Source organism: Helobdella robusta, assembly GCF_000326865.2.
Source record: "Helobdella robusta unplaced genomic scaffold HELROscaffold_27, whole genome shotgun sequence".
Lineage (NCBI taxonomy): Eukaryota > Metazoa > Annelida > Clitellata > Rhynchobdellida > Glossiphoniidae > Helobdella > Helobdella robusta.
Window position 1 is genome coordinate 106,850 of NW_008704392.1, and position 17,949 is coordinate 124,798.

The 17,949-nt window shown below is 34.0% G+C and overlaps 4 protein-coding genes across 4 annotated transcripts; 2 read left to right on the plus strand and 2 right to left on the minus strand.

Moving 5' to 3' along the window:
- Window positions 1-1,664: 1,664 nt before the first annotated feature.
- HELRODRAFT_173535 (hypothetical protein) lies at window positions 1,665-3,520 on the minus strand (the record flags this gene model as incomplete). The annotated part of the gene is made up of 2 exons (XM_009020156.1): window positions 1,665-3,231; window positions 3,471-3,520. 2 exons carry the CDS (start codon window positions 3,518-3,520, stop codon window positions 1,665-1,667), a joined length of 1,617 nt encoding a protein of 538 aa, XP_009018404.1.
- Window positions 3,521-4,476: 956 nt separating this feature from the next.
- HELRODRAFT_126290 (hypothetical protein) lies at window positions 4,477-5,983 on the plus strand (the record flags this gene model as incomplete). Its single annotated transcript, XM_009020157.1, has 5 exons — window positions 4,477-4,551; window positions 4,892-4,966; window positions 5,174-5,251; window positions 5,628-5,768; window positions 5,900-5,983. Coding segments are annotated over 5 exons (453 nt in total), but the record flags the coding sequence as incomplete, so codon positions are not given.
- A 2,831-nt stretch (window positions 5,984-8,814) lies between these two features.
- On the plus strand, window positions 8,815-14,373 carry HELRODRAFT_191974 (hypothetical protein; the record flags this gene model as incomplete). Its single annotated transcript, XM_009020158.1, has 10 exons — window positions 8,815-8,884; window positions 10,850-10,949; window positions 11,143-11,245; window positions 12,001-12,131; window positions 12,286-12,424; window positions 12,517-12,640; window positions 12,702-12,777; window positions 13,269-13,421; window positions 13,714-13,919; window positions 14,192-14,373. The coding sequence occupies 10 exons, from the start codon at window positions 8,815-8,817 to the stop codon at window positions 14,371-14,373; spliced, it is 1,284 nt and encodes a 427-aa protein (XP_009018406.1).
- Window positions 14,374-14,805: 432 nt separating this feature from the next.
- On the minus strand, window positions 14,806-17,604 carry HELRODRAFT_191975 (hypothetical protein). The gene is made up of 2 exons (XM_009020159.1): window positions 17,021-17,604; window positions 14,806-16,834 (listed from the first exon to the last, which is right to left on the minus strand). Exons 1-2 carry the CDS (start codon window positions 17,456-17,458, stop codon window positions 15,125-15,127), a joined length of 2,148 nt encoding a protein of 715 aa, XP_009018407.1. The 5' UTR covers window positions 17,459-17,604; the 3' UTR covers window positions 14,806-15,124.
- Window positions 17,605-17,949: the final 345 nt, after the last annotated feature.

A 17,949-nucleotide genomic window follows, 5' to 3' on the forward strand; every position in this document is an offset into this window, starting at 1 on the left:
TGAGGCTGCTAGATCATTCTTTTAATCTCAATAGAGTTCTTTATAATCTATCTCTGTCTTTCTTCAATTATCGCTTGGTCTGACTCTATGTGTCTTAAACTTAATCCTTCTAAATTTAAATTAATTTATTTTAATAAATCTAAATACTCTATTACTATTCCTTCTATTATTTTACCTGATTCTAAAACTCTTGATGTATCTCATAAGTTTTGTAGTCTAGTCTTTATCTATGATTCTAGTATGTCTCTTTCTTCTCAGATTAATAAGGTTGCTACGTAGAATAAAAAAACTTTTGCCTTTTCTTGATGATCCTAATCTTCTCCTTCTGGTTACTTCGTTAGTCTTATTTAGGATTGATTATTGTAACTCGCTCTACTATGGTCTTCCTGATTCTATATTCTATTCTTTAAGTAAAGCTTTTAACTCAGCTACTCGTTTAATTGCTCGTGCCCCTTTCTTTTCTCATATATCTCCATATCTTGTTCTCTTGCATTTTTAAAATTTGCACATTTATGTATAAGTTTTAATCCAAATTATTTCCTAAGTACTTATCAGATATATTAATTGAACCTAAACGCCCCGGTTTACGATCGTCTTCTTGTTTTCGCTTCTTCTTAACTCGTGTTAAACACTCTTTTGCTAAATCTGCCTTTGGTTTTTCTGGCCCTTCTTTCTTGAACTCTCTACCTACTTCTCTGATTACTTTTCCATCCTTTAAGGAGTTCCGCTAAGTTCAGATTAGTTTGACTGGTATTATTAAGACTATATAAACCACACACACACACACACACACACACACACACACACACACACACACACACACACACACACACACACACACACACACACACACACACACACACACACACACACACACACATATATATATATATATACCATGGTTTAAACTGCTAATTTTTTGATCCTCTTCCTCAAAACGTGCACCATCCACGGACGGCCCTTTACATTGAAGAAAGTTAAATTGAAATAAGATTGACGCGGACCCAACAAAAAAATTATTCATGAGTCATAAAAAATTTTAATATACTCAAACCATTATATTTGATTTTTAGTTCTATATAAGAAACAGCACATTAACTTTGATATTGTTAAGAAAACTAAGAAATCAGCATCTATCTCGCCATCTATGAGGTTCAACCCTATATCACACATTGGTTTCTGGCATAGAGCGCTACAGCTGCTTACCGCCATAACGCTTTATAAATTGTTATGTTCAATAAAAAGTTTCTGTACGACAAAAATCGGACAAAATTATGAAACTTATAAGATAGAATAACAAAAAGGACTTTTTAATTGACCAAACATTAAATAATTTAACATTGATTTTTACGGTATTAATTTGTTGTGAAAAATTTTAATAAAAATAGTTTTTTTTGTCTAGCGTTAAGATTGTCATCATTATCTTTATCACCAGAATGACTCTTAAATGCTTTAACACTTTCCATATTTTAGTTGTAGTTGTCTCTATTTTTATCACCGCTCTCACCTTCCCCGTCATCAATAACTTCATCATCCTCATCCTCAACAATACCGCCATCTTCGTCAAAAAGGAAAAATCCAGCTTGTTTATAACTGCTCAAACTTTACTCAAGCTGAGCAAAAAATAAATATGAGTTAAAATGATCAAAGTTTATATAATATACTCAACAGAATTCATCATCCAGAAGCAACTGCTTCCGTTTCCTTTTCCTCTTATTTTTGACAACCAAAGATTCTATATGATTTGAAGGTAAGTGCTTTGATTTTTTTATATCAACCTCTTCAATAGTCTTTGGTAAATTGTTAGTACGGTCTTCACCAATAAATAATTTGTCACCAGAACAGGTGTCATCACTATCTGTATCGCCAGAGCCATTGTTGTATGCTTCAACACCATCCACATTCCTGTTAAAGTTGTCTCTATTTTTGTCACCACTATCACCTTCATCATCATCAATAACTTCATCATCATCATCATCCTCAACAATGCCGTCATTTTCGTCGTTGTCGTCAACAATTATCAAAGCATCATCACTACTGTCATTAGCATCATCATCATTATCACCATCATCATTTTCATTATCAATGCATCTCTGAGCTCTGACCACTTTATCATTATTATAACGATTATTATTATTAATATCGTCCGCAACACTCTTCCCTTTACATGGTGTTTTTATGTTTTTCTCTTTAATTTTGTCGTTGTTGTTGTTATTATTGTTGTTGTTGTTGTTGCTGTGGTCACATTTGTCATTAGCGTTGAAGGTTGCATGCTTGCTTGTAAACTTTTTGTACTTGAATTCATCTCGGCAAGAAATTTTTGTTCCATCCACATGCCAAGTAGCTATCCAATCAAATTCGTCCTTATTGTTGGTATTTTTAATAATATTATTGTTAATACCAGTACTATTGTTGCTGCTAGTATTGTTATGATTTAGGTTGATTAATTTATTGTTACACTGACAATGGTTAGTTACAGAGTTAATATGGTTGTTGCTGGTGTTACTGCTGCTGACGTGTTTATAATTGACATTGCTGTGAAGATTTTTGTAAAGAAAACTGAATCTATTGAAATTTGAGATGGTGCAGCTGGATTGATATGTTCTTTCGTTGTTTCCAGTTTCCTCCATCAGTGATGATGATGTCGTTTTTGATGTCATTGTTGTCTTTGGACCTGTGAAAAAGAATCTGTTGTTGATGTTTTTGATGTGATGTCTATGTATTGCTGTTGTCTCTGCATCTGTTGTCGTGGTTGTACTTTTTGGAAAAATAGGAATGAGTTTCAATATGCTAGAATTTTTGTTGCTGGATTTGTAGAGATGGTTGTACTTTGTCATTGCATGCACGTTTCTGTTGAACTTTGTTGAAGTTGTTGTTGCTGTTGATGGAGTTGACGAGAATGATGATGTTGTTGTTGTTGTAAATAACGATACTGATGGTAGCAAGCATATTGTTTCAATGTTATCTTGCTGCTGCGGCTTTGTTGTTGTTGTCGAGTACATTCCTTCAGTTAATGAAGATTTAAATTTTAGTAAAATTTTTTGAACTGTTTGAAATAACTCATTATTGAGGCTTTCAGAGGTTATGCAGCTGTTGTTGATGTTGGTCTTGTGGTCTAGGTTTTTAAAGATTGAAATGGTATTTAAAGTCTTTTTATTGCACAGTACGTTTTCATTGAAGGAAGGTGTCAAACATTGATCATTTTTATCTGCATCTCCTTTCTCATCACACCTTGCATGAAAAATTTATTTCATTTATATATTTTAAATTTCTTGAAAATTATAGATAAAACATTATTAATATTTATTTACAAATCAGAAAATATCAGAAAAAGTGTTATTCCTTTGAGTGATTGAAATGAAAAGATATCACAAACTGGCAAGCGCATGTATGTATATTGTATACGTGTGTCTTGTAAAATGTCAGTGTCAATCATTTTTAGTGTATGAGGAATTATTAGAATTGAAAACCTTTTAGCAGCCAGTGAGGATTGAATGAGATAAACGAGCTTATACGCCATCTCCTTGTCATCTTTCAGTAGCTTTTCTATATTTGCCGTTGTCTTTAACAAATTAATAACATTTAATTAAGGCTTAAGTAAGCTTAAGTAATATTATAAACTTTATTGATTCGTGATGCAATTTTGAAAATTAATTTAAAAAACGTATTTCAAACAATATTCAAAATTATTCATGATTAAAATTATTTGCCGTTGATAAAATGTTTTCAACAAAAAAATTTGTGAAAAATTGATTGATTGGGTTAATTCTATACCTTTTTGACTTGTATTTCATCGTCAAAATTCAATCTTTCGAGTAATTTGTATACATCTTTGTAGAGATTCTTTCTATTTGAGAGTTCGCATTTAATTTTAAATAATTTTAAAACAACTAAAATTGCATACATGGCACAATCAGCTTTTGAACATTCGGACGCAAAACCGTTACAATATTTGAAAGTTAATTTGCGATTACCTCTGTAGGAAAGTGTTTCACCTAACTACGCAATCAGGCAATTCATATCGTATATATGTATCATAAAAATATAAGAAAATTAGGCATAATTATGATCATCAGGACATAATCAGCTGAGTGTTAAACTACCTACATGCATGCATGATGCTAGCCAGGTGCTAATTAAATGTCTCATTATATTATAACGAATGGTGTATGCCGATTAGTTGGACCGTAACCGTTTATTAGAAATGGTATTCATCGGAAATGTTCGGTGGGATTTCGTTTTCGCATTTACTTACATTTTTGTGACAAAAATGTAAATTTGGAGGTAAAAATTGTTAATTGCACGGTTTTTATTGTTATTTTAAAGATAGTCAAGTTGCGCTCGCTTGCTTGAATGATGTTTATGAGATCCTTAAGCTGGAGACACAAGTTCTCCAAAAAAGACCAGCACAACAACCACAACACAACAACCACAACTAATAACGTCAGTGACAACAGCAACGAAACCTCTCAACAACAACAATCTATACCCCAACTGTGGCTTGAAGATGAAGTCAAAGTTAAAAATGCTACCTGCAACTATCCTGTTGAAGTTGTATTTTTTTTTAATTTTAACTACTATTTACTTTTATTTTCTCTATCATTATTTATTATTTTATTATATTATTTAAAATTTAAATTTACATAATTTGAATTGAATGAAATATAATAATGTATAATTTATAAAGTGTTATATGTATTTAGAGAGTCAAACTTGAGTTAGTTAGAGTTAGTTAGATCATTAGTCAAAGTTAGACATGACATCTGTCTTGTCAGACCTTATTTTTCAGCAATTATTTATTTTGATGAATTATAATTGGTTTGTTTGTATATTTTAAATAACATACATTGTATTTAATTTATCAATTTATTATTTTTTTGGTGAATAAAAGTATCTGGGATACACTGAAGTTTTTGAATCTAGAGGCGTTGTTGTGTGTGAAAAAGCAATCAGGGCTCTGAAATCTGTTAGCTATTTTTTCTTTAATATTATTTCATTCTTCTTAATGCATTCTGGATTGCCTATTTTTGTTTTTGCATGTGTGAGGTTTTTTTTATTATGTTTTTGCTTTATTTAAAGATTGTATGCATGTATTTGTCTGATGAGTTCATTTTTAGTATATACATTTATTTTTTGGTTTTAATGATTTAATACATTAGTTAATTTGTTTCAGCAAACAAGGAGAAGATGCAAGAAGGCTGTGATTCACATTTCAGGAGATGCTATTAGAGTTGTTGATGAAATAAACAAGGTTACCTATAATAAAAGGCCTCACAATCTATTGGTTTCTTACTTTTGATATCATTCTTGTCCTTGGCACTGAGAAATTATAACTCTACGCCTTTTAATAAGTTAAATGTGAATAAATATAATTCAATATGTATGCATAAATAAATGATGTCTACACTGAAAGTTACCATTATGTGTTTTCAAATAAAGTTGTGTATTAAATATAAAATGCATTTGATTGATGTTTCAACTTCTGTTGTTTCATAACTTTTTGTTGGCTCTGTTGTGATTTAAACAATCTTTTTTGGATGTATAATATCTTACTAAATATAAATTGATTTGATTGCTACTGGCAACAATCACTAATAGTATAGTAGTTAATTTGCAAATAACTGAAGGTGTTGCTGGTTGACCAAACTCTTGAAAAGGTTTCCTTTTGTGCTCCTGACCGAAACCTAAATGAGGGTTTTGCTTACATTTGTCGAGATGCTTCTACTAAAAGATGGCTATGTCATGGCTTCCTTGCTATCAAAGATTCTGTATGCATTACTAATTTTTTTGTTTCCAAATTTCATTAATTAATTGATTAACTTATCCATATATTTCTTTTAAAATTAATAATTTTTTTCTTTTTTTATATCCTTACTCAATTTTTCCCCTGCCTAACCAGGGAGATAGAATTAGTCATGCCTTGGGGACGGCATTTGCTGTTTGTCTCGAAAGGAAAGTTAACAGAGAGAAATTGTTAGCCTCTCAGCTGGTTGCTGCTACTAACCTAACAACAGTTGCAACAACAACCACCACCACTGCAAATAATAATAATTCAAATAATCATAATAAGGATGATGATAATAGTGTGAGGACCACCGGCGATGATAATGATGTCTTTTCTAAGAAGTTTTATTTCAGACAGGCTTCATTGGTCGATCGCATCAATGACCCACAGATCACTATGGTGACAGGTTGGTGTTGATGATGACGTTTGCAATGGCGAAGGCGATGGTGGTAACGTTAGTGAGCATTGATAGATTGTCTTGTACTCATCACAACTGATATTAATTATATTATATCCACTGTCGTTGTCATTGTAGTTGTTGCTGTTGTTGAGGTTGTTGTTGTTGGTTACCACTATTATTAATAATGCTAATAATAATAATAATTACAAATTACTATATTTTTCATCTGACATGGTGATAATTTTCATTGAAAGATCCAATCCCGCGAAGGAAGGTTGAGAACAAGTTTGAAATCAAGAGGCCACATGCGTCTGTCAGAATGTTCAACCTTAACTTTGCTGCAACCGCATTCAGTGACAACAGCATCGTTCACGACAGCAACAACAACAACAACAACAACATCATTCATGACAGCAACAACAATGTCAGCAACAATATCAACAACGTTGCCAGGCAAGGTAGTAATAGTTATTATGTCAGGAATGTTGAAGCTGTCGTCGACAGTGATTTTCAGAACTATTCATTTCCTGTTAGTCAAAGTAAACCTTACAGCACCGCTAATAATTTCGTTGTTGCTAATGCTCCAGCCAACATCTCAAGTGACGAAACTTCCAATGAGGGCCCTGATGACCTTGTTACTTGCACGAACAGATTTCAACGCCACTACAGTGTTCCACTGCCACTTGGAAGGAACAAATTCTATTACTACAGCAACAACATCATCGACATTGGTAACAATGACAACATCAACATCGTCAAGAGTGACGATGGCGACGTGCATTTTTACAAGCAATATTCATCTCATAAGCCGGCAGATTTGACTGAACACTCAACTATGAAAACGGAATTTAGTAAAGGTTTTGGTTTTTTTTTTAATTTTTTCTCACTTTCTCTTTTTTTCACTCTCTCTTTCTCTCATTCACTTTTTCTTTTTCACCACTTTTATAAATTTTTGTTTCTTGATCATATTTCTGAACCGTTACCATTGGACTTGATTCACTTGTTTTGTGGAAAATTACTTTTTAATTAATTCAATTCATTTTTGAAATAAATTTTGCACACAGCTGATGAAAGCAGCAGCAACAACAGTGGAGGCCATGTTGCTCGTTCTAGAAAACTATCAGAGGCCGAAGTGTGGCTTCAAAACATTTCTGCAAATGTCAAAATTAATGGCAGCATCAACCAACATCAACAACAACAACAAAATCACCAGCATCTTTTGAACCCGTTTGAGTCAGCGCTACATAATGACAACATCAACAACACCAACACTTCAAACATTTCAAATATGCCAGCAGCATTTGTCTACCAACCACTGGATGCAAGAGATGTGACGACGACAACTCCTGCTGCTACTATTGGTACTACAGCTGCTGCTGTGCACACAGCTGTCAATAATGTTATTGCTGAACATTCGAATAATGGCTGTAATTATTTTATTGGCTCTGGCCATAATTACACCTACTATTATAATAATTATCCTATCTACAATAACATTGTTGATACAACAACAACCACAACTACTGATATGAATGCTGATAATAAATGCTACCTACTGCAGCCTGTGGATTACGTCAAGTCAGCTCCTATCCAGTTGAGTCCCAACAACCCATTCTTATGAATCCCCCACCCCACCGGCTCCACAAGATTGTGACCATCTTTTGTTATTAATGTTTCTATTTTCCATTCATTGTAATGACAACATTTGTTTTGTTATTCAAATAAACCTTCACTTATATTTTAGTTTTTTGAACTTTCGATTTTTATCAACACTCTGAAAAGTTTTTATGACCACACTCTGATGTTTCATCTCCTGCTGGCTATCTACTTTTCTTCTGTGTGCTTGCAGCTAGAGTTGCAATTCATAACTCCTTAAGTGCAGATAGGAATTGTAATAATGATTGAGTGCATCAGGGCTGTTGCAGTAGATTTTATAATTCTTCTCCATTTCATTGTTCATGTGCAAATGTTTGCTCCTTCTCTTTAAATATTACTTTGGAACTTAATATCATTATTTTTCTATTTTATATGGTCGTTATACATAAGTTACTAAGAAATTTTTTGTGTTTGTAGCCTTTCATCTGCACTCCCTCTCTTTCTCTCTTTCTTTCTCTCTCTCTCTCTCTCTTTCTTTCTCTATCTCTATCTCTCTCCTTTATATATATACAGTGTTTACATACTTATTATATTATAAATATATATACTCATTTTTTTTAGATTTATTCATTTATATATGTATTTACTACTTTAAACTTATACACGTGTATATATTTTACAACAGCGTATATAAATACGTTATATTTTAGCTTAATGTAAAGTATAATTTGTTTTTTTATCTATTGTTGATATTTACACACACACACACACATACACACACACACACACACACACACACACACATATATATATATATATATATATATATATATATATATATATATATATATTATTTATAAATACTTGTTTAAGCATACCATTATATTCATTAAAATATGATCAGTATTAAGCAGCAGCATTTATTGTAGACATCATCATTAGTGTGGAAGTAACAGGTAGGATAGCGTTTTGTTTCCTCCTTCTTCTTCAAACACCTCCACAACCGGATATGTACGTAGACAATAATTAATACATGCATAACCATTTAGATATATACGATGCTATCAAACATCTCCTTGCCCTGCATCACAGATCATGTTCAGGTACGTACCTATAGTTTTATTCTTCGTAGAAAGTAACAAGTCAGCCAGCTTGTGCAATGAATCACTCCTTTCCCTCTCACTCCTACCGACTCCAGTATTAAAATGTTTTATTGTTTTTGTTTATATTCATCTAGTTATCTGTGCTTGCTGAGCAGGATGTTTTCATTTATATAATATAATACAATCGTTGTGTGCTATGTTTTTCTTGCAGGCAGTTATGTTGTTGTTAATGTTATATGCTGTGGTTAGTAGATTAGAATGTTAACAAAAACTTGCTTGAAAAACTTCAATATTTGTTGGGAGTTTTTTTTGTTTGTTTATGTTCATCCACGTGTTTGTTCATTTGTGTTTGTTCGTTCATGTTTGTTTATGTTCATCTACGTATTTGTTCATGTTTGCACCGTTGTTACAATTCAGTTCAATGTGTTTTCATAGAGCTCTCGGTGGTTCCGGTTCCTGTTAACGGTTCATCAAGTCTCTTTTTTTCAGTGTTTTTTTGTTAAATTAGATTACATTTTAAAAATGCTTCTTCAAGTTTCATTGATTCTTATCATTCGCATTCTTTGACATTCATCTATCGTTTATACTATTTTTTTTTAAAACTCGTTCCTTAGTTCGTTAAAATTTCAAAAGAATTGCTTATCCAACCATCCATCCAACCGTTGGATGTTAAAGTTATTTAGTCGTCATCACCCACTTGTTATGATTGTAATCACTTGTCAGTTTTCATCTGCTCAGTTCAATTCAACCTGACGCTTTGTCAAGTCAAGTCACTTTGTCATTTTATCTCATTTCATCAACAAGTTTGTTATCGTTTAACCTGAACACCTACATACATACATACATACATACACGCATGCATACTAACATACACAAGCACACATTTATTTAAGGTATATGGTTTATTGATTGTCTTCTTTATGTGTCAGTGTATCGTATGAAAGAACTTTATAGAGGTATCAAATCTAAATTTTGAAAAAAATTCTGTTTAAAAATTGATAGCTGAAAAAAAATAGTTTAACAAAATGGTTTCATAATCGTAATTTTTATTTAATTCGTTTTATTAAAATTTTATTTTAATGTTTTATTAAACCAAATAATTGCAAATAATTGATAGTCATAAGATTAATAATATAATTTATTAATACTGGCCAGTTTGTTTGCGCCACACTTGAAGAAAGCCAACCAGGTTTACGTTTGCCATCATCATTAAACACTGGACATTATAATATGTAACTGGCTGTTTGCTATTATTTCATTTGAAGTCCTATTGCTTTCTCCAACATTGTTAATGGTAGTTTTGCTGATATAGTGATGGTATTGATGAAGATGGGGGGGGGGTGATTATCTATAGCAGGTAGGTAGAATTAATAATAAAATGTGCAAACAACTGTTTCTTTTGACGCCATCATCCATCAACACTTGGTTATTTGTTTGTTTGTTTGTTTGGTTGGTTGTTTGTTCAAGTTCTCATGAATCATACAACGTTTAAGTCTTCAGCTTTAGTGGATAGATTGTCACTGAAGCTTTCGAAACAAACATCAAATCAAGTGCGACTTGTTCCAATGACACATAAGGATACATAACGAACCGCGCTTCTGTGCGTGCATGTGTACTTATGCTTTATATACTCTCATAAGTTTCTTGCACACAAAGCAATTATAACAATTATAAGTAAAGTAATTATCTAACATCCGCAGCTGGTTGTTTGGAGTTGAAATTAATTTCAGCACGTTGTTTGCATGTCGTATCATTTCTTCAGTCAGTTCGTGTCGTGTGGCTCTGTTGTTGTGTTGTTGTGCTGTTCTTTTCTGTCGTTTAATGAGTTTTTTTTCAATCATCTGATCAATCAATCAATCAATCGTTATTTGGTTACGTAGTTTATTTATTTCCGAAATTTGTAGATAATTTATATTTTTTTCTTATCAATGAAAGAACATCATCAACAACAACATCGTTCGTCAGGAATGTGCAACAAAAGAGTCAGTCGACGATTCGACGTGCTGAGTCAACTGCAGAAGGACAACATTGAGATGTATTACGAAGTCGGATCAGTGCTGGGATCGTGAGTTTTCATGGCGGTGCTGCTGATGTTGTGCTGATCAAGTTGTATGTCTCTGCTGCATGCTCATTAAACTAAAAAACTATCTTAATTATGCAATAATATTAATATTAATGATAATTTTTAAAATAATAATTATAATAATGGTAATGACATGTTGATTTTGGTGCCTGTAAACCATCAATCTTCGTTACAGGGGCAAGTTCGCCACAGTAAGAGTTTGCAGGAACAAGCAGACTAGCAAAACATTTGCAGGCAAGTTTGTCAGACGTCGACAGCCGTGTAGAACTCAACAAATGGTTGGTTTTTATTATTTTGCAGGCCTAAATTTGATATTATGGATAAACGAAGACCAGAGGTGGGTAAACTGCGGTTCTTTGAATGATTATTTGTGGCTCTCTATAAATATGCCGAGTTCCTTTTTCATTTTTGCCTTATTTTAAAATAATTCAAGGTGAGTTTTCTTTTTCCAATATAGTCAATAAGTCAAAGAGCATCTGCAGTATTATAATTAATAGAGGTGCAAGATGATCAAGCTCTACAATCCAATTATAAGTTGACGCCCATTATTGATTTTTGGAAATTTGTACCGGAATTGAAGTATCCTGAATTTGAAAAGGATACTGTCGAGTTATTTCAATATTCTGGAGGCAGTATTTATTTTAATCATTTTATTCCATTTTAAAATAAGTGAAATCCAAGAAACAGTCGGTGTTAACTGCATCTGAGACAATTACTAAGAAGTGCTGAAGCCGATTATTCACCAAAGTTCAAAGAATTATCAAACATTTTTTGCATACCTTCTTAATATGTTTAATAGCGGCTCGCAAAAAATTTAAAATATAAAAAAATGTTTTGGACTATAAAGGAGCTTGGCCACCTCTGAAATAGACGTACATGCGGAGTTTTTTCTTAAAATTAACATACAAAAAAACCCAACCTACATTCATCCGTTCATGTGCCAATAAGGCATAAAAATTTAAGTGCCTGCATACTAATTGTGGTAAAAACGTATTAGTAGTGGTTAATATTAACGCTGTTAACATGAAAACAGTGTCAGCCTCGCTCGAAGGGTGATGTACAAACTGAGATCAACATTCTTCAGTCCCTCTCCTTGCACGAGAACATCATCAGACTGTTTGAAGTTTATGAAGGGCCTCTCGAAGTTGTTCTTATGCTCGAATTGTTAGTGGTGTGTGTTTGTGTCTGCATCTCTGTGTGGTGTGTGTGTGTGTGTTGGATGTGGTTGCTTGGAACGGCACCAACATCAGATCTAAACATAATTTTTTAACAAATTCTGATATTTGAAATTAAATTAATTAAATTCTTGCTACTCTAGAATATCAGGCGGAGAATTGTTCCATTATTTAGTGAAGAGAGAGAGGGTGAGTGAAGATGAGGGGGTGTTTTTTTTGAAGCAGGTACTTCAAGCCACACAGTACATGCACGCTAAAAATATTGTTCATCTCGATCTTAAGGTTATTCAGTCAGTCATTCATCTTTTATTTGCTCAGAAGTTTTCCATTTTATTGTTATCTATTTATTTGAATTAAATTTCCAAACACGCCAGCCTGAAAACTTGATGCTGGAGAGCGAGGTGAGCAAGAAATTGAAAATAATCGATTTCGGCCTGTCCGTGCAGCTGAGTGAGTCTGTGGAGTGGAGGGAACTGACTGGCACCCCAGAGTTTGTCGGTCGGTTGGTTGGTTGGCTCGCTTGTCAAAATTTTATAATTATTTTTCTAATTATTGCCAGCACCAGAGGTGATAAACTTCGACCCGGTGACAGCAGCGGCAGACATCTGGAGCATCGGAGTCATCGCATTTATTACGCAAGTTTCTTCTAATTTAGTATCATCAAATTAAATTAATAATCTTTCCAATTTTTTATAAATAGTTTAATAATTCACTTTTTTAATAAAAAATGTTTAAATATTGTTATGTATGGCCATTTGCTTGTCTGGTTCGTTAAGATGCCTTTGTTCTCAATTATTTAGAGTATTTTTAACGAGTTTTTTTGTTATCATGTTTACAACGGATAAATCAAGACAACTTCGACAGAGGGGTGGTAAGGTTTGACGAGGTGGGCCAGAAACAGGGAATGCTTGGTGATCTTTTTTCAACATTTTCACACAATTTTGTGCCAACTTTTCCATTTAAAACGGTATAAAAAAAACTGCGCTTTAATGTATAAAAAGTTATTAAACAATAGATGTTGGTTAAATTTGAAGAAAATGGTTTTTGGATGTTAATAACCACCCCTTAAATCCACCATTGATGTTTATCGCCATCATTAAAATCATTATCCTCTTCATGACAACAGTTTAAGCGGGTTTTCTCCATTCCTGGCGGATGACAAGCAGGCGACTCTAGCAAACGTAAGCAGGGCGGAATATGAATTTGATGAAAATTATTTCAAAACCACCAGCCATCTGGCCAAGGATTTCATTCAAAACCTTCTGGTCAAAAATCCAAGGTTAATTTATGGGCTGCGAGGTGGTGTAATGGGTTAAAGCACCTGGTCCTTTATTTCAGTACTCGGGTTCAAACGCAAGGGATCTCCGCCTGTCAAATATATTCCGTGCGTTGATTCACACGTATCACATGCGCTCTGTGTTTGTCGTTGATGATTTTGAGCGATGCACCATTTATATTAGTATTATCAATAGTTTGGAATTATCGTTAACGTTATTGTTTATTATTACTGTTATTGAAGGGGTAGCGAGATGAATGATAAATTTGTAATGTACTAACAACCATTCATCTAGAAAAAGACCCACAGCAACTGAATGCTTAGAACATCCGTGGATAAATGTAAAACTTTTTTTTCGCCTCATATCATCATCGTCAACGTCGTCATCTTCATCACCACCATCATTATCAGCCAAAAGACATAAACGAACTGGCAAACAGAAGAAAATCGCGTTTGAACTTAACAAACTTGAAATCGTTTATGGCTCGAAGAAGATGGATGGTTCGTGTATCCTAAAACTATCAATAATTATAAATTATGAATTATATTAGCTATTTTATTTTTAATATAATATTAATTTAAAGAATCATGTTGAATTCATTTAGTAATAATTAATAAGCCCTTAATAAAATTTCACAGTTTTTAGCTCCATTTATTTATTCGTCAGTTTGCTAGTTTGCATTTTGAGACACCTGTTGATGAATAAGTTTATTTATGTTCATAAATATTGAAATAAATTGATCCTGACGGTCTTTGATGCACGATCTATGCAGCAGTCCTTCCACGCCATCTCCTTGTTCAACCACCTCTCACACAAAGTCAGGAGCGGCAAGGACGCAACTTCATCATCCACCGCGCCATCGTCCTTGATAACTTCATCTTCGCCATCAACGACGCCATCATCATCAACAAAATCATCAACAGTGCCATCTGCGTCAACAACAAACTTGCTTAGAGTTAAGAAGGTTACAACAGCTTCAACAACAACGTTACAGGTTTACACAATTGTACATCACATGAATTTTAAATTTTTTAAATTAATTTTAAAGAGTTCGTAGCGAAGATGATGAGACGAAAAGTAATAAATATTTTGTCCCTATCTTGAAACGCAGCTGCCGACGAAACAGTTGCACACTACGAACGAAGGCAAAATAAGGTTGAGTGTGCTGTCTGGTTACGACAGCGAGTAATTATGGGCCCGTACTACCTACCTACCTACCTACCTACCTACCTACCTACCTACCTACCTACCTACCTACCTACCTACCTACCTACCTACCTACCTACCTACCTACCTACCTAACTACCTACCTACCTACCTATCTAACTATTTATAAAGAATCAGATCTGTGAATTGTCATTCTGCTTGTCAATACAACAAAAAATCTTTTTATTCACATTTCGTATGATCATTGATTTTGAATCGTTTACATTTTCTGAATGAATGTTGAAATTAGCGAAGAAAACAGTTTTGGTTTATTGAAAGCACATAAAATGTACATTAAAAAAAGATGTGTTTCATTCATTTCACGAACATTTATTTTTATTTGTAAGGGCATTCGTGTAAATTAATTAATATTGGTTAGCGAATATCATCAATTCAGTGAATATTATATGAAAATTTGTCACACCACAGCCGGAGGCATTTTTATTTATTTAGAGTTTATTATTTATTTTGACATGTACAAAACTGCTCATTCGTGTACTCAAATTGTCACATCAAAAACTTTCAACGTGGAATATTTCGGTGGATCGAACTCAGTCACCGCTAATTTTTTCTTCCTGGTCAAGCAAACCCCCTGCGGTGATTTGATGCCATCAGCTGATGTCAGGAGATGTTTCACGAAGCTGCCCTCCCGCGTCAGCATGGTCACCCTGTTGTTTTCCTGGTCGGCGACGATGATGTAGCCCTCAACGCTCGTGCACACGCCTCTCGGACTTTTGAATTCGCCATCTTTTGATCCTTCCGATCCAATTTTCGCCACAAATTGCCCCCCACTGTCGAAAATTTTCACGCAATGGTTCTTGCTGTCTGAAACAATTATTTCATTGTTCTGGCCCGAGGCTACGTAGAATGGTTCCTTAAATTGCAATTCAGGTTGAGCTGATATTCCAAGTCGAAAGACGCAAGTGTTCTCGTTTTTGTAGACACTGACTGAGTTGTCGCCGACGTCAGAAACGATGATGCTTCCATTCGGGCAGACAGCAACTCCACAAGGGTTAAAAAACTTTCCGAGACCCCATTTCGAGATCGATTTGCCGTCCGGAGAAAATACTTGAATGCGTTTTTGATCGGTGTCGGCTGTGATGATGTTATTTTTCATTGTCACTGCAATCCCCAGTGGTTCCAAGGATTTCGCTAAAATAACGTTTACAGATTTTCCTAGTTGGTCAAAAATTTGAAGTCGTTTGTTGCCGCCATCTGAAACAACAAATTTATATTCCAAGAGACTTGCAACCCACAATGGTTTGTTTAGTTCGCCTGATTTGCTGCCATGCACAAGGATTTCAAAATTTAATTTGGCTCTATTCTCATCCTTACTGATGGATCTTTTAAGACATGGCTTCAAATATTTTGGATCGTTCAGTTCGAGATTAGGCTGAGTTTTTGATCGACTTCTCAGCTCTGGGTAGCTTGCAGGTGTTTGATTCAATTGTGACTGCTGCGCCGTATTGGAAAATCTTTTTTCGTCAAGGTTGCCAAAGTTAAATTCCTCTGAGCCAGGTTTGAATTTTACGAAAATTGAGTTTTGAGATAAATTATTGACGTCAAGCTGCGAATCAACGTCTAAAATTGTTCTCATTCGTTGAATCAAGAGATCGTAAGTTCTCAAACTTTTTGATGGAGTCATCGTTGAATTTTTCATCATCGATTCTATTCCTTTTAATTTGTTCAAATTAAATTTTATGCGGTCTATTTCTTTTTCCAAGTGTTTTAATTTAGAGTTTTTTATGTTATCTAGAGTTTTTAGCATTACAATCTCTTTATTTTTCACCTCCCTTATGATTGTTTCACTTCTTGATCTAATCAATTTTTCAGCTTCGTCGATTGATTTGGAACAATTTTTCGTGATAGGCTCCAATATTTCTAACTCTTTCATTAATTCATCCTTTTTTTCATTGACGCCAGCCATCAAAAAGTTGATGTCAGAAAGCTGTTCGTTGATCATTTGCTTGATTTCGATTGCGTTGTGGTTGTTGTGTTGATCTAAGAGGCAGAGAGTGCAGGCAACAGTGTCACAGCTTTTGCAAAAATATTTTATGATCTCGTTCGGATGGTACTTGCATGGAAAGTCTGAACTATTTTTAGTTGGAAGGGATATAACTTTGTGATTGTTGAACAGTTGATTTTTCGAATGCTTGCCCATGCATGGAGTGCAGTAACTTTTCTCGCAGTTGAAGCAATAGTTTTTAGCCTAATTAATAAAAAACGACTGTCTCAAGCTTTAAGAAAAATTTGCAAGATTAAAATCTTTTCATAAAATTAATTTCAATGTTTCATTTTAAACAAACGATAGTGTGATAAGCAAATATAAAGCTAATTTAGCACACAACCCCTAACAAAATTTAATTTTTTTAAATTTACAACTGAAATGACCAACCTGAACTTTTTTATCCAGCGCGTTGCAATAATTGCAAACATTCAACGACTGACCACTATTTGATTGACTTAGGACACTCATATTCTTCAGCAATTCCTCGATCTGATAAATCTTGAAATCTCTCCTGAGACCTTCCACTCCGTTTTCAGGCCAGGGAGTCAACTCTCGGCAAGTCGGGCAAGGAATATTTCCAGAAACCGCTCTCTTCTGCGTGGCGTACGTGGCGTGGTAGTCGTCCAAACATTTGGCGCAAAAGGTGTGGGCACAGTTGAGGATCTTGGGGTCGTTGAATGATTCGAAACAAATCATGCACTGCAAAAGTTCTTCAAATTCTGATGGCGATGGTTCATTGCACGTGCCAAGGTTGCCATCTGAAGGCGACGACGTCGTTGCAGCACTGAAATTGACAGCCAACACGCTCGAGCGTTTAGAACTCATTTGAAAAAACTTTTGAGAAAATTTTATGATAATGTTTAAAATTAACTACGATTATCTGTACATAAAAAATATTAATGCGACAAATTTAAATCTACAGACGATAATAAAATAAAAAGTCCAGAAGAAACAAGAAGACAACGTTAGCTATATTAAGAGAATGCAAATGCAACACATCGTATGCATTTATTATTGTGCGCAAACATTATTCTTTCAAGCAGTGAAAGAAACGATTCTTCAGCTGACAGTAAATGGAGGTACAGCTCATAATTAGGTTTCTAAAAGAACTTTTGCGAATATTAATAACCTTAGAGACATATATACCTACACACAACCAACATTATATATAATCAGTGGCGGTTCTAGGGGGGAGGTGGATGGAGGAGGCCAGTGCCTCCCTTTTTGAGTTGTAAGTTAGAAAAAAATTGTCGTTTTGAGGAGATAAAAGGGTGTTTTGAAGAAAAAATTGACTTTTATAAGCCTAAAAAGGTCGT

What these genes read in the sequence shown, in the direction of transcription:
- HELRODRAFT_191975 (XM_009020159.1), bottom strand. Translation starts at nt 17,458, where the DNA reads ATGAGTTCTAAACGCTCGAGCGTGTTGGCTGTCAATTTCAGTGCTGCA. An exon ending in CGCTGGATAAAAAAGTTCAG is followed by an intron (nt 16,835 to 17,020) that starts GTTGGTCATTTC and finishes TTTATTAATTAG; the next exon opens with GCTAAAAACTATTGCTTCAA.